Source organism: Bicyclus anynana, chromosome 25 (genome assembly GCF_947172395.1).
Source record: "Bicyclus anynana chromosome 25, ilBicAnyn1.1, whole genome shotgun sequence".
Lineage (NCBI taxonomy): Eukaryota > Metazoa > Arthropoda > Insecta > Lepidoptera > Nymphalidae > Bicyclus > Bicyclus anynana.
The window spans coordinates 3,751,819-3,766,997 of record NC_069107.1 but is presented as its reverse complement, the minus strand read 5'-3'; the positions used below and the strand labels follow the sequence as shown (position 1 = coordinate 3,766,997).

Genomic DNA, 15,179 nt, shown 5'->3' with positions numbered 1-15,179 from the left:
AATATGTCGCTACTGGAAACAAGGAACGTAGGTAAGGTTCAAGCTAGCGACCCACGATCCTATATACCCACATGCCTGCAGCACTGCCGGAATGACAGCCGGTAAAACTGATCGTGTGTTGGTTCAGACTTACATTACGACTAGTATCGCTCTCAAATTCACGAATAAAATTATTGTCTTTCGTGTTTTGGAAGGGACAAGGTAAACTCACACATTAAAAATAGTCAACACCAATAAATATTTTTTGTGTCTTACTCTACACAGAAGTATGTAATTTTTCACACATTAACACAACAAGATATTGTTTATTCCGTTACACAGAGTATTCGATTACTTGTTCGATGTTTTGTTGTTCCGGCTAAAGAATAGATTCTTTTCAGATATTGTTTTAATTAATTTGATATAAATAAATTAGAAATACTGACAGGAAACTAGAAGTTGTTAACCCTCTTTACACTATTACAACTATGAAACATCGATTCTGTAGAAAGTTTTTAAAAACGCGTTAGATCGTTGATCTTATACTTTAACAAAGGGGTAACGTCTGGCGAGGCGAGGTCCATAGGTACTTCCTCTAAGCTTGTTGGTCGCGGTGTGCATGACAGTTCGACTCTAAGCAAAAAGCACGACCAACACTCAATGAGTTTTACCGGACGTTATGTCGGCAGCGTAGCAGGCATGAAGGTATATCGAACCGTGGGAGGCTAGCATGAATTATAATCCGTGCAAACGGTATTTATTATTTGACTAACTAGAGCTTGCCGGCGGCTAAAACCGTGCAAGGGTTACATTATAGCGACGGCAAACGAGAATGTGTTGACACAAGCAAAATTCCGTGGTACCTCTATTATTTGTATCTATGTTTTGGTTGGTCCTTACGAATCTGTTTGCATAATAAAACGGAATTAAACTGTGTGGGACTTCAAATAGATTGTCGAACAGGTCGAAAGTTAAGTTTCCTCAGTAAAATGGTTGGATTGGGTCAATAAATTTAAATACTATAATAATAATAATAATAATAATAATTTATTTGCCAAATTGTGGGTTACAAATAGATCTTACAATAATGGTATATGATTTCCAACACAATTTACCGAGTAAATTAGCGTGCAAATTTTTAGCAATATTTTACAATAGTACTTATATTATACACATTAATTAAAAATTATTCACAAGAAAAAATATTTAATTCAAAAATAAGATATAAAGAATGAAAATAGCGACTGAGGAAAATATAAAATAAATGTCAAAATGTCAATAAGTCAATTTGCAGTAGTAATTATTATCCATAATACATTAAAGAACATATGTAATTTGATTTATCAGTAATTCAGCTAAAATTAAAAAAATCTTTCGTAGAGTAAAAACAATGAAATAATAACCACTCATGAAATTTACGTTTAAATGCAATGAAAGCCTATGAAAGCCCTATTTCGCTCTTGTATCAATAAATTGGTAGATCAAGCTACATAATATGATGGCGATTTAATGTATATACCTCCTTCTCATCATGTATTGTCAACAGAACTCAGTGCAAAATTTCATCCTAATCGAAGACCGGGATGTGGATCAAATTAAGATTCCAAGATTTTTTTATATACATAGTTACAAGTGATTGGGGAGGCCGTCATATTGGATTTGTAATGACGTTTTTTAGCTAGTCATGTATTGTCAACAGAACTCAGAGCGTGTGCAAAATTTCATCCTAATCGAAGACCGGGAAGTGGGTCAAATTAAGATTTCAAGATTTGATTTTCTTATAAACATAGTTACAAGTGATTGGGGAGGCCGCCATAATGGATTTGTAATGACGTTTCTTACATACTGTATGTAAGAAAATCAAACCTTGGAATCTTAATTTGACCCACTTCCCGGTCTTCGAGTAGGATGAAATTTTGCACACGCTCTGAGTTCTGATAATACATGACTACATACATAGTGAGAGCAGTGATAGCCCAGTGGATATGACCTTTGCCTCCGATTCCGGAGGGTGTGGGTTCGAATCCGGTTGGGGGTATGCACCTCCAACTTTTCAGTTGTGTGCATTTTAAGAAATTAAATATCACGTGTCTCAATCGGTGAAGGAAAACATCGTGAGGAAACCTGCATACCAGAGAATTATCTTCATTCTCTGCGTATGTGAAGTCTGCCAATCCGCATTGGGCCAGCGTGGTGGACTATTGGCCTAACCCCTCTCATTCTGAGAGAGGAGACTCGAGCTCAGCAGTGAGCCGAATATGGGTTGATGACGACATACATAGTTACAAGTAAAGCTAATATAAACGTTTTTAAAAAATGGTTTAATACGAAGTAGAATACTGACAGTCGTTTTAAAACCAATATACATTAACGTGACATCGATTGGTGGATTCCCGCATCCCTAAACACATAAGGGACCGCAATCTGTCACAATCAGCGGGAAATTTATCAAAAAAGGTAAAGAGAGAGAGCTCCTCTGATTTTATACATTTATTCCGTCCACTTGTAATGGACTACCTACTGTAAGTTATTGATGTTAGTTTTCCTTGTTTGTCTTGGAGTTTTATTTTTAGTTAGTAATACAACAACCAGTTTGATGATGCGTTCCAACTACAGTTCAGTGAAGTTGATAAAGTTAAGGTAACTTTTACTTGTAGCGGGGATACCTATAGCTCAGTGGTAGAGCATTCTATTCCGGATCGAGTCCGGGGCAAGCACCTCCAACTTTTCAGTTATGTGCTTTTTAAGAAATTAAATATCACGTGTCTTAAACGATGAAGGAAAAATATCGTGAGGAAACTTGCACACCAGAAAATTTTCTTAATTCTCTGCGTGTGTGAAGTCTGCCAATTGGGTCAGCGTGGTGGACTATTGGCCTTAAACACTCTCATACTGAGAGGAGACTCGAGCTCAACAGTGAGCCGAATATGGGTTGATAATCACATCGAATTAAGGAAGGAATTAAGTAGCAAATTAAAAACTGCATCTTCTAAACAGGGCTAATATAGTTAGTTAATAATAAAATTAATTAGTTATTAATAAATTTATGTATATTCGTATAAGTAAGGAGTGATTTTGACCTATGATTTTTTAATCCTATTTTTAGAATGTCTAAGATCGCCTTTACTGTGGACTTCAATGAAAACCACTCCTAATAGTATAAATTTATAAATATTTCGATGGCCCTCCAATTACACAATAACGTGTTGTAAGTAAGTAATGTCCATAGATAAGAAGTAGGCGTACTGATAATTAGGGTACCGCATACGAAACGGCGGTAACGGTGAAGGAAAACATCGTGAGGAAACCTGCATACTAGAGAATTTTCTTAATCCTCTGCGTGTGTGAAGTCTGCCAATCCGCATTGGGCCAGCCTGGAGGTCTATTGGCCTAACCCGAATATGGGTTGATAATAATGATGATGATACGAAACGGCGCAATGTCACTTATATTTTTTTTACGCGAAATACCTGCTTTATGGAACAATTTATGTATTGGTTCGAAAAGTTTAAAGTGGAAAACCATTGGGCTTAATATACGATCAAAGTACATATTTATAGCTTGAAGAGAAATGTCAACCAATAGATGCGCAACCAGAAATATAACTATCATTTTCATTGCGCTTGTGCGAAAGTGCGTTAAAATACGTCTTCGAAGTCGGTTCCATTTTTAACCGATTTAAAAAAAAAGAGGAGGTTCTCAATTCGAATTGTATGTATTTTACCTGATTACTCGAAGACGCCTAAACCGATTTGAATATTTTTTTTTTGTATGAAAAGGTAGGCTCCTGAGTTGGTCCCATTGTCACCATATCAGTGTTAATTTAAATTTAATTTTAATTTTTTTTATGTTAAAAAGATTATTTCGATTAAGAACAAACCTGAGAATAGCGCGTTAAACCCAAGAAACTCTTTTGCTTAATAATATTCTTCTTAGCTTCATCAATTTGAGAAATTAAAATTAAAAAACAAAATAATGACAAATTATTGTATGGAACCCTAACTGCCGAAGTTAGAATCACACTTGCCAAATAAAAAATCATCTGCCGTTATATGGTCACGATTACGAAATGTGCTAAGTGACGCCTTACATGACCTTCGCCTCCATTCCGAGTAAGATATGCAATCGCACATGATTTAGCAGATTACGGATGACCGACAAGCGATTTGTTGAGGGATTAATCTTTACATACGACTGTAATTACCCTTGAAGTTACTACAGCCAATCCTACTACTATAAACGTGAATATTTTTATAAAGAATACCAGCGGACGCCCGCGTTCTCGTCTGAAACCCTACCCCTCCCATCCTACACATACCCTACCATATCTCTACTCAACCCTACCCTACCTCTAACCTACCTCTGCCCTACCCAAGTATCCTATAGATACCACAATACCGCATCTCATGTAAAATTCTTGCCTCAATGAAAAATGTTGCAAAAACTGAGGAAAACAAACATCCTTTGAAATCTTCCGTTGCGGATAAAGTACCGCTACATAATAATCATAGGGCGTAGTAATATATGCGATAACATAACGCAAGCGAAACCGCATGTGATGATTTTTTTTTATATAAAATGTTCTGCCACTGGAATGTCCGATACAGATTGCAGAAAACTGCCTATAAGCAGTTCGAATCGACCTAAGATCGAAGAAAGCCTCTATCTCTTATCGCATCCTAAATTTAAACACAGTAGGTCAAGTAAGTTTACACTTTCGAATTCAAATCGACGCCCGTCAAAAGATAAAAAACGAAAGCTTCGAAGATAAATAAGTAAAAAGCTAGCACATAATGGCACAAGTTAGCAAAGTCGAAGCAATATAGCCGATTAACGGGCTGGGCTGTTTGATGAAACGGAAAGTGGTTGAGGCAAGGTCGCGGTGACGTCACGCATCCCACGGCCACTGTTACACTAGTTCACGACCACACTGGAGACTTTTCGTTTTCTATACATTTTGTATTGTCGTCTTTATCAAATCATCTGCACATTTCGCGACATCACTAAGAGACCCGCAACATGGCACGAGTGGCATGGGAAGTAACGCGGGAAGTAGGCAGAGACGTGTTATGTGGCCACGTTACTCATCTTGCCGGATTTTATGCCGCTGGTCTTGCCTACCATTCTCTTTTGTCGGTTTAGTTTAGTACTGGGGGATTATTAGCGCAAGTAAAGCAGTGTGTGGGCAGAAATGATAAATGAAGTCGATTCGAAAATTATTTTTAGTTTTTAAATTCTAATAAATTCTTTCCTATATTAGTTTCATTATTGCGGTTAAACACTAGTTTTGAAGTTAGTTATCAAAGTTATTTTTTTTTTTTTGGATTAACACATTAAAATGAATTGAGTTATTTGATTTTAATATGACAAAATATTTTCATGTTGATTCATATTGGTAAAAACAATATTTTCATGTTGTTTCATATGTCAGCGAAAAGTAAAAATATATGACTTAAGTACTTTCCATCCATCAGACATCATTGTATAGTCAAGTCTACAATCATATATGATGGAAAGCAGTTATGAGGTATAAGTTTGAGAGCAATTGCATAAGCAAAAAAAAAATATACACATGGTACATTTGTCTTTGTTTATGCAATTGCTTTTAAAAAATTGCGAATATTTGTTGAACGACATGTCGCTAGTGCGCTTTAGTTTAAACTGTTTTTATTTAAACGATGTCCTCTCGTTTATATTAATCGGTGTTGGTACCAGTTATGTTAATTTTAGGATGTTTCAAATACTAAGCTTTAGCTTAAATATATAAATTTCAGAGCACTGCATAATTAAAATTTATAATATGCGTTTTGCGTTGCATAAAATCCTGTCTAAAAAAGAAATTATATAATTATGTTGTAAGTGTCCGACAAAATACTGATATAATTATAATACCAATGTACCTACATACAAAATCTTGCTCAAACGTCCTGTGATACAACTGACTACGGACGTATTGGTTAATAGTTAATTGTAACTTACTGCCTCGTAGGTCCAGCAGGCTGATATACTAACTTTGACGTATGTTACTTGACATAATCGAAGTTGAGATTCTATGTAACAAACGTCATACTGTATGTGTAATGTAATGTCGTCGTGGATATCAAATAGTAGGTAAGTAGATGAAATTTCTAGCTGATTGTTGAGCTTTGATGTTTATTTTAATCTATCTATCTATATATGTCGGAGGATTAGATAGTAGCGCCATCTTACATTAATTAGAGTAATTAGGTTGCGATATGCTGTTAGAAACGGCGATTTATCTTATCATATATAAATGTTCGTGGAGGTATAGGGAAGCTTTAAAAGATTAAGGAAGAATTGCACATAAGTCAAAGCGAAGCTTGACCGGGTTCGGTAGTAGATTGATAATAAAGACCAAATTAGTAAACATTTTAATCCCGGAAATACAGTGAAAAACTCAAAACTCCCGCGAAATTGTGAAAAACTATGATTTTAAAACCACGTCGTGAACATCCGCTGCTAGTAAATATGTAAAACTCCGCGACACAAACCTGTAAAGTGAAGGCACTTACAAAACAGGCGCGAAGGAAAAACCAACATGGCGGAAGCAGTGTTTAGTCCAAATTAGGTTAATGTTTCCTCGAAAGCCCTCCGCTGATCCCGCGGGAGCGACGTTTTGATTACAGCGCCCGTGTTGGAGTTTTGTCTTGTCTCGGTGTAAAGATAGCGGTTTCATATTTATTTTGAGGACGTCTCTTTAATTTAAGGCCTCAACGGAATAGGGACGAAATAAGACGCTCTTTGCGATTTGTATTCTTTAAACAAGTTTCTACTAACGATACAAGATAGATTAGTAGAGTAAGAAATATATTAACACTATAATTATGACGATTTTCAGATGATAATGATTTAATATCTGTTTGAGCTGTAGTTAAGATAAAAATTTTAATAAAAAAAATTCAACCGACTTCCAACTCAAAAAATAACTTTAACTAAAAAGCAAAAAATAACATCCTACCTATGTGCTACCTTCTGATCAGTTTGAAGGCGGTGCCAAGCCAGTGATGTTTTAATTAAATACGATTAAACTACACGACACTGGCTTGGCACCGCCTTCAAACTGATCAGAAGGTAGCACATAGGTAGGATGTTATTTTTTGCTTTTTAGTTAAAGTTATTTTTTGAGTTGGAAGTCGGTTGAATTTTTTTTATTAAAATTTTTATTTTTTTATTTTTAGTGTTAGCATACCCACTGCGTGTGTACAGTCACAACTAAGTGGAAAGTTCTTATCAATACAAAATTATCAAGTCCAAACACAAGGAAGCTACTGTGAGCCGTCGAGGAGTTCTCTTCACTGTGCTTCGTCTTCATCACCAGACCCTTAATACAGTCGCAATCCATCTAGGTGGAAAGTTCTCATCAATACAAGTTTAACAAGTCCAAACACAAGGTAGCTACTGTGAACAATCGAGGAGTTCTCTTCACTGTCCCTCGTGTTCATCACCAGACCCTTAATACAGTCACAATCCTTCTAGGTGGAAAGTTCTCATCAATACAAATTTATCAAGTCCAAACACAAGGTAGCTACTGTGAACCGTCGAGGAGTTCTCTTCACTGTCCCTCGTCTTCATCATCAGACCCTTAATACAGTCACAATCCATCTAGGTGGTAAGTTCTCATCAATACAAATTTATCAAGTCCAAACACAAGGTAGCTACTGTGAACCGTCGAGGAGTTCTCTTCACTGTCCCTCGTCTTCATCACCAGACCCTTAATACAGTCACAACCCATATAGGTGGAAAGTACTCATCAATACAAATTAATCAAGCCCAAACAAAAGGTGACTGCTGTAAATCCTTGACGAGTTCCATCGTCTGTGTTTCGGCTCCATCATCAGACCAACTCCAAACCTTCATTAAGTTGAAGTGGTTTAAAATACCTTATGGAAACACTAACAAACGTACTAGCCGTCTCTACAACTTTCGAAAGTTCCCCTCAATTTCTCCAGGATGCCATCATCAGATCCTGACATGAAAAAAATGGGACCACCCTGGAAGTAAACCCTACAAAACAAAAAAAGACGGAATTATCGCTGGACATACATTAAAAAAAAAAAAAAAAAAAAAACATACATACAGCCGAACGTAGAACCTCCTCCTTTTTGGAAGTCGGTTAAAAAGAAGGATTAAGGATTTAAGCTAAAAGGATTTAATTTTTATTTTTTTTTAATTATTTGCAAATTAGCCCTTGAGTACAATTTCACCTGATGGTAAGTGATGATGCAATCTAAGATGGAAGCTGGCTAACTTGTTAGGAGGAGGATGAAAATACACACCCCATTCGGTTTCTACACGACATTGTACCGGAACGCTAAATCGCTTGGTCATCTATAAGTAAAAATATCATAAAGAGGTAAAGTTTGTGGTATTGTAGGGCTAATCTCTGGATCTACTTAACCGATTATGAAAACTCTATCACCGTTAGAAAGCCACGTTATTCATGAGTGACAAAGGCCATATTTTATCCCCGCACTCCCACAGTAACCGGAACTACGCGGATGAAACCGCGGGGCGTCGGTTAGTGGCAAATTAAAAAAAAAAAACTTTCAATCAACTGGCAAGCATGTTAGCCATAAGTTCTATAATAAAAATTTTCCTTTTGAGGAAAGCGGCAGATCGAGTGCCGGTAATGAACCGTACGTTGCCGCCATTCCTATTTAAATGCACGTGGCGACAGCGGGCCCCGTTTTGCATACAAAGCGGAACATACGAGTATGAAATGGATGCAGGAGAACTGCGATTTGAATTTTGAACGGAAACATTATGAACCTTATAGAGAAAATACGTATTTCATTCATTCAAAATATTATTTCTTTTTGATGTTGGGAAAAGCCAAAGAAGTTGGAGTATTGACGGCCTCCGTGGCGCAGTAGATTCGATCACCGGCTGGACTGATTGAGGTTTTCTTAATTGGTCTAGATCTATCACCACCCGATAAAGACGTACCGCCAAGCGATTTAGCGTTCCGGTACGATGTCGTGTAGAAATCAAATGAGGCGTGGATACAAGTTAGCCCGCTTCTATTTTAGTTTGCATCACTTACCATCAGGTGAGATTGTAGTCAAGGGCTAACTTAAAGATAATAAAAAAAAATATAATAAAAAACTGTATGAAAGAGGACATGTATGATAAAGATGATAGGTTGACGAATGATAGAAGCGAATAGAAGAGATTGACGTATTTTGCCGACTTAAGTGAGATAAGGTAAGAGAGATGATGATGATGATGATGATGATGATGATGATGATGATGATGATGGTGATGATGATGGTGATGATAATGATGATGTTTGTTTGATGAGAATGATGATAACTGACGATACAGTCTAGGAGTATGTTCTTAGAGATGAATGCAAATACCCAGCGATATGATAAGTAAATTGTTTATTTTTTTTATTGTTTTTTACGTAATGTCTTATACAGAGGTGTGTAAGTTTGTGAAGCTTTAGAGGATAACCACTGGATTTACTGAACCGATTTTGAAAATTCTTTTACCGATATAAAACCACGGTATTTGTGATAGTCACAGCCTATATTTTATCTATGTATTCCCACAGGGACGAGAACTACGCGGGCGAAACCGCGAGGCGTCGGCTAGTATATAATCATGAGTCTTCGTACTTATGAAATGTATCCGTCTGCAATCTGAACGACAATCAGTAGGCAACGCACGTTTTATAGCGCACTTTAAGGTTCTGAGGGATGAGCGAAACGGACTTCCGGGGATCTCGAACGAGCTTAGTCCCTTCACGCAATATATAATTCAGGAAGGCAGTACCTACAACTGCAGAATCCGGATTGAAGAGGGGTAATCAAACATTCCTGAGGTACCCTCAAATTGGGATAGTCAGAGAGGAAATATTTTGCTAATTCTTTTGATGTCACACTAGTCATCCAAAGACACCAGGATAGAATATTAAGAACAAATGCTAATGCGCCTTAGTATTCACGCAACACTGAAATATACCAATACTTGGAAGCACCAACAATCCAGGAAATGATAAAGAAGTACAAAATGAGCTTGTTGTGAGCTTGTTGTAACATCCAAACCCACTGGCTTGTAGGCTATTGGCTGCTGATAGAGTAAAAATGTTAAATAAAACGAGTAGACGTACCTACTCGACGCAATGAAGACTTGAGGACAGTGGTCCCCAGGCCCTGTAGCTAAGTGGCACGTCGATTCTCTTACTACGATCGCTTCTAAAGCTAGAAAAATGTATGGGAATGACAGATCTTGATCACTTGTCCTGTCGATAGCAAATGTCCCATACATTTCCAAGCGTTTGCGATCGTAGAAAGAGAATCAAAGTGCCACTTGGCTACAGGGGCAAGTCTGCAAACGCTATTTTTTCCTACCAGTAATCCGCTTGCAGTCTATCAACTGATTGCAAATCGAATCTAAAAAAAAAGGAAATTATTTCGATGACCTCTAATACACTTGTAGTGCTGTGTTTCCCAGTTTGGGTTAAGGATTTTATATTTTCTTAATTAGTTAAGGTCTGGTCTGGTGAAAGGCATCGGCCGCGACTAGTTACTTTACCGGCAAAGACGTAGCCCCAAGCGATTTAGTGTTCAGGTACGATGCCGCGTTGAAACCGACAAAGGGTATGGGTAGAAAAAACTTGGACCTCTTTCAATTACGCTTCCTTAGACATCAGGTAAGATCGTAAGGACTAATTAGTCAGTAATTAAAAAAAACCATAGGAATGTTATTAATGATGAAAGGGATCGATGGCTTGACCATGTTCTCCGAGCCACGAGTTCACCAGTCTCTTTGGAGGCTTAGGTTCGAATCCCACTGCTGCCACCATGTAGTGAAACGACCATTACGTGATATAAAAAAAGTCTTTATTGTTACAATTTGTTTGCCTACTCACAACAATTGAATCAAACGTAATTTATTATACAACAGGATGTTACCCCAATTTTTCAACTGTGCTTTTAATTGATACACTTTAGAACCTCTTCCTTTTGGATGTCGTTTAAAAAGGAGCAACCACAGACTAAAACCTAAAAAATCTTCCCTTGCGCGGCACAATTTAAAAGGTTCTGATTACCATTTCAAGGTTTAATACATTTTTAAGAACTTCCTTTTATCTTAGCAGAAGAGAATCTTTAATAATACCTATAGATATTTGACATTTCAAAAATACACGTTAAGTGAGTGAAAGGAATTTCAATTTAATTCTGTGTGAAAGAAAGATGAATATAAATTTTAAAGTCATCATCATCACGTATATTCCACCCATAAATTTTTGAATACTGAAATTACGTTTCTCTTTTAGGTACTTTTACGGCAAAATCACATTTATTTTTGCTGACGATAACTTAGTGGTTGATTGCGACCTCATTTTCTATTAAACCAACTAAAATCGTAAGACCCAGAACTGAACCGATTTTGCAAATACATAAATCCACAAAATTACCTCGTCTGGAAAGTGTATCCAGGACCGCTCAGTTAAAAGTCAAGGCATTCCCAAGAACGCCAGGGAGGTCTGAAGTTTTTGTAATGATACTTATCACCAATACAAAAACTTAAAGACGGTAATCTTGTAATATACATACCTGCTATATATACGTATATATTTGCGTAATAGGATATATTCTCTTAGATATCAAATCATATATATTTAAGAGTTATTTAAAACTAGGATTGTGTATTACATGTACCACATGCATTCAATTAAATAAAATGTCAATCGACTAAAATAGATCGGTAATCTACAAGGTTGCAATAAAAGGGCTTCAAGTAAACCGGACTTAGGTACTACAATCCGACCGATTGTAACAGTCTTTACAAAAAGTTAGACCTATCGAACACTAGAACTGATTGTTTCATCGAAAATTCCAAAGTTCTATAATTTGTAAATTTACTCAGTTCTAGTGTCTGATAAAACAGACAAAGACAAAGCTGTTTGCGGTCAATTGTCACCCATCAGCCCTTTACTGCGTCTAGTTTATTTATTGGCATAACCTGCCATTCGGCGGCCTTCGTGCAAAGCCTGAGAAACCTGCGCTGAATAAAACTTACCTTCCCTAGCACATAAAGTAGAGTGGTGCGGAGTGTATTTGTGACAGTATCACGGAGGACGGTGGGCATACGTCGTGCTGTGATGTAACAGTGCTTAGAAGAGGAGGGTTAAGGGGGTCATTCAGAGAAGGATGAGGAGTAAACATCTTCAAGGGAGTCAAAAAAAGCGATCAGAAAAACATGCCAAGAGCGAGTACTCGTTGTACCTTCCATCGTATCCATTTAAAACAAAATAGTACATGTAAAACGGGAAGGGGTAGTTTCGAAGGCATCAAAACTAACCCCAACCGCAATACTAACGAGGCGCACTCAAGTTTCCCTAAAGCTCTTGAAAAACCAAAATGTTTTATTTCGGCTCCGAAACTAACGTACTCGTTGTCACTCAGGGCTCATCGTGCGACAGGCTTGAGGGGAGACTCGTGACGTCACAGTCGGAACAACCGTGCTGAACAATGGCAATAGGGAGTCGGCAAGTTTTATTGCAAGGTGTAAGCTGAAGCGGCTATCATCGGCTAAGTTTTACTGATCTCTTACAAGGCCAGGCCTCTCCTTATAGCTGATAATATTTGAAGCCTAGATATATATGAGACTCGTGACGTTACAGTCGGAACAACCATGCTGAACAATGGCAGTAGGGACACGGTGCTGTGCAGTGTAAGGTATAAAAGCTGAAGCGATTATATCATATTTTTAATGGCCAGTAGGTTTCCTTATATAGGAAAGTGTATTTGGAGCTGTTGAGAGTCGCTAGATTTGTAACGTTACATTCCAGAGCCAAAGAAAATTTATGAATCCGTCCCGGCAATTATCTTTATCACCTGGGCCTGTAGCCAAGTGGCACGTTGATTCTCTTTCTACGATCGCAAACGCTTCGAAAAATAGAAAAATGTATGGGAATGATCGCATCGGGACTCCCTAACTAAACATACCGCCATCTAGCTAAGCATTTGAACTTCGTATTGCACAAATCTTGTGGACTCCACGGATCTTTTCGGGATAAAAAGTAAGCCAATGGCAATAGTCCATGCCACACTTCATCGAAATCCATCCAGTAGTATTTGCGTGAAAGAGTGCCAAACAAACACACACAAACTTTGGAATGTAATAATATCAGCTGAAAATCAGCGCCGTGTATTATGCTTGTACGTAGTGCACGGCATATGCTGAGCTGTACACCCTTTCTTTTTAAGGGTTACAGACAGACATGCTGTCATAAGGATAGGGTATTTAGTGACTGTCTGTAATAAAAGTTACAGACAGTCACTATAGATATGAATAAATTTATTTTCTTTCTTTTCTTTTTCTAATATTAGTGTAATAATAACATTGAGCCAAGCCCGGACATTTTAAAAGAAGCTCCGCATCAATAGACCATGGAAATGTAAAGTAACTCGCACTATACACTCCGTGGGAGTGTAAGAGGTCCCTACAACTGTCGAGCCTTACAAAGAAGGCGATACGGAGGCGCCCTTTTGTTTGTCTGTATAGTTTATGTGTATACAAAGTATCTACCATCTATACACGACACAGAGGGTGTGAAATTATCTCGTCTTCTGTGTAAACTTTGTGCTTTGTGTTGACATCTTAATTAGGTTCGTTGTGATGTCACAAAGTTCAATGACGCTGGGAAAACTACGATCTTTTATTTTTCTGCCAACGAAGAAAACTTATGTAATAGTTCATTGACCTTATAAATATTCTGTGTATCCCAGATTCCAGTTTTATGGTTAAGTCTGATGACAGTAATAGTAAATTAATTTCGCAGATACAAATAGTTCAGTTGGATTTTTTTTTATACCTACAGGTTCGACTATAGGCTTAGTTCTAATGGTAAGCGAAAATACACCCTATAGTGAAACGTGCAATGTGCCTTAAAGGAACATTGATTCATAATCAAGAATTAGTAAAATACTCCCCAAAATTACCTTACGCAGGTTAGTGCGATATCATTAGCCTGCAGGTCAATGATAAGTGCATTGGATTATTGACGGCCTCCGTGGCGCAGTGGTATGTGCGGTTTATTTACATAACGGAGGTCCTGGGTGCGATCCCCAGCTGGGCCGATTGAGATTTTCTTAATTGGTGCAGGTCTAGCTGGTGCGAGGCTTCGGCCATAGCTAGTTACCACCCTACCGACAAAGACGTACCGCCAAGCGAATTAGCGTTCCGGTACGATGTCGTGTAGAAACCGAAAAAGGGGGTGTGGATTTTTATCCCCCCTCCTAACAAGTTCCTCCGTTTCCATTTTAGACTTACCATCAGGTGAAATTGCAGTCAAGGGCTAACTTGTAAAAAATTAAAAAAAATAATTGACGTGCTATAAGTACGTACCTACGACAGAAAATATTTCACAGCACATTGTCTATGAAAACGTATTAAAAGTCAAATCAGTGTAGTGGCTTTCATTTTCATATTGAATATACAAGCTAGATAAATAATAGGCAAACATTACTTTATCGATAATACCAACATAATTAAAAAAAGATCGATATAACAAATTACTATAAATATCACAAACCTGTCATCCTGCAGATGTTTCAGCTCGCTCAGTTCCAGCTCCCGCCTCAAGTTGGACACTTCACAGAGAAGCATGTCCCTCTCAGTCGACACTTTCTCCAACTCGGCCCTCAGTCGGACCACCTCGTTCGTCAAATCCATCGTCGCCATCGCCACGGCTAACGGTAACCACTATCGACACAGCACATCACTAGTGAGAGTGTACACTGAACAACCAGTGGCGATCGCGCATTTTAATTTTTGCGAATGGGTTTTTTTATCGACACTTTTTGCACTTCACTCGAAACGGCCAATTCACAACCGTGCGCGAAACGGCTACATTTCAGGCATCTGAAACAATAAATCATCATCCGTTAGTGTTGTGCTTCTCAAAGTGTATTTTCATGGCGTAACTATAACTTGTTACACTGAAATAATACTGCTTTACTTAATTGTTTTGAAAATATTCAGCAATCTGAAACCAATTGAAATACTCGTAATTCCGTTAGTTAGTTAAGTACTCCGTCATAACTATTTATTTTTTTAATAGTAAAAGAGTGTAAAAATATAAAAATTAAAAAAAAATTGGAAAATCTTTCTATCAAAATAACTTACTTAATGAGTTTTTATTTCAGAAATTATTATTTTATGAA

The 15,179-nt window shown here is 37.5% G+C and overlaps 1 protein-coding gene across 4 annotated transcripts in view; it reads right to left on the bottom strand.

Moving 5' to 3' along the window:
* Positions 1-15,179, bottom strand: part of LOC112046543 (IQ motif and SEC7 domain-containing protein 2) — a 243,297-nt gene that overhangs the window by 119,547 nt on the left and 108,571 nt on the right. For all 4 annotated transcript variants that reach the window (XM_024083211.2, XM_024083212.2, XM_052889355.1 and 1 more), the window contains exon 2: positions 14,549-14,877. In XM_024083211.2, the coding sequence (XP_023938979.2) occupies positions 14,549-14,697 (149 nt within the window). In that variant the 5' untranslated portion in view covers positions 14,698-14,877. The remainder of the gene's footprint in view (positions 1-14,548; positions 14,878-15,179) is intronic.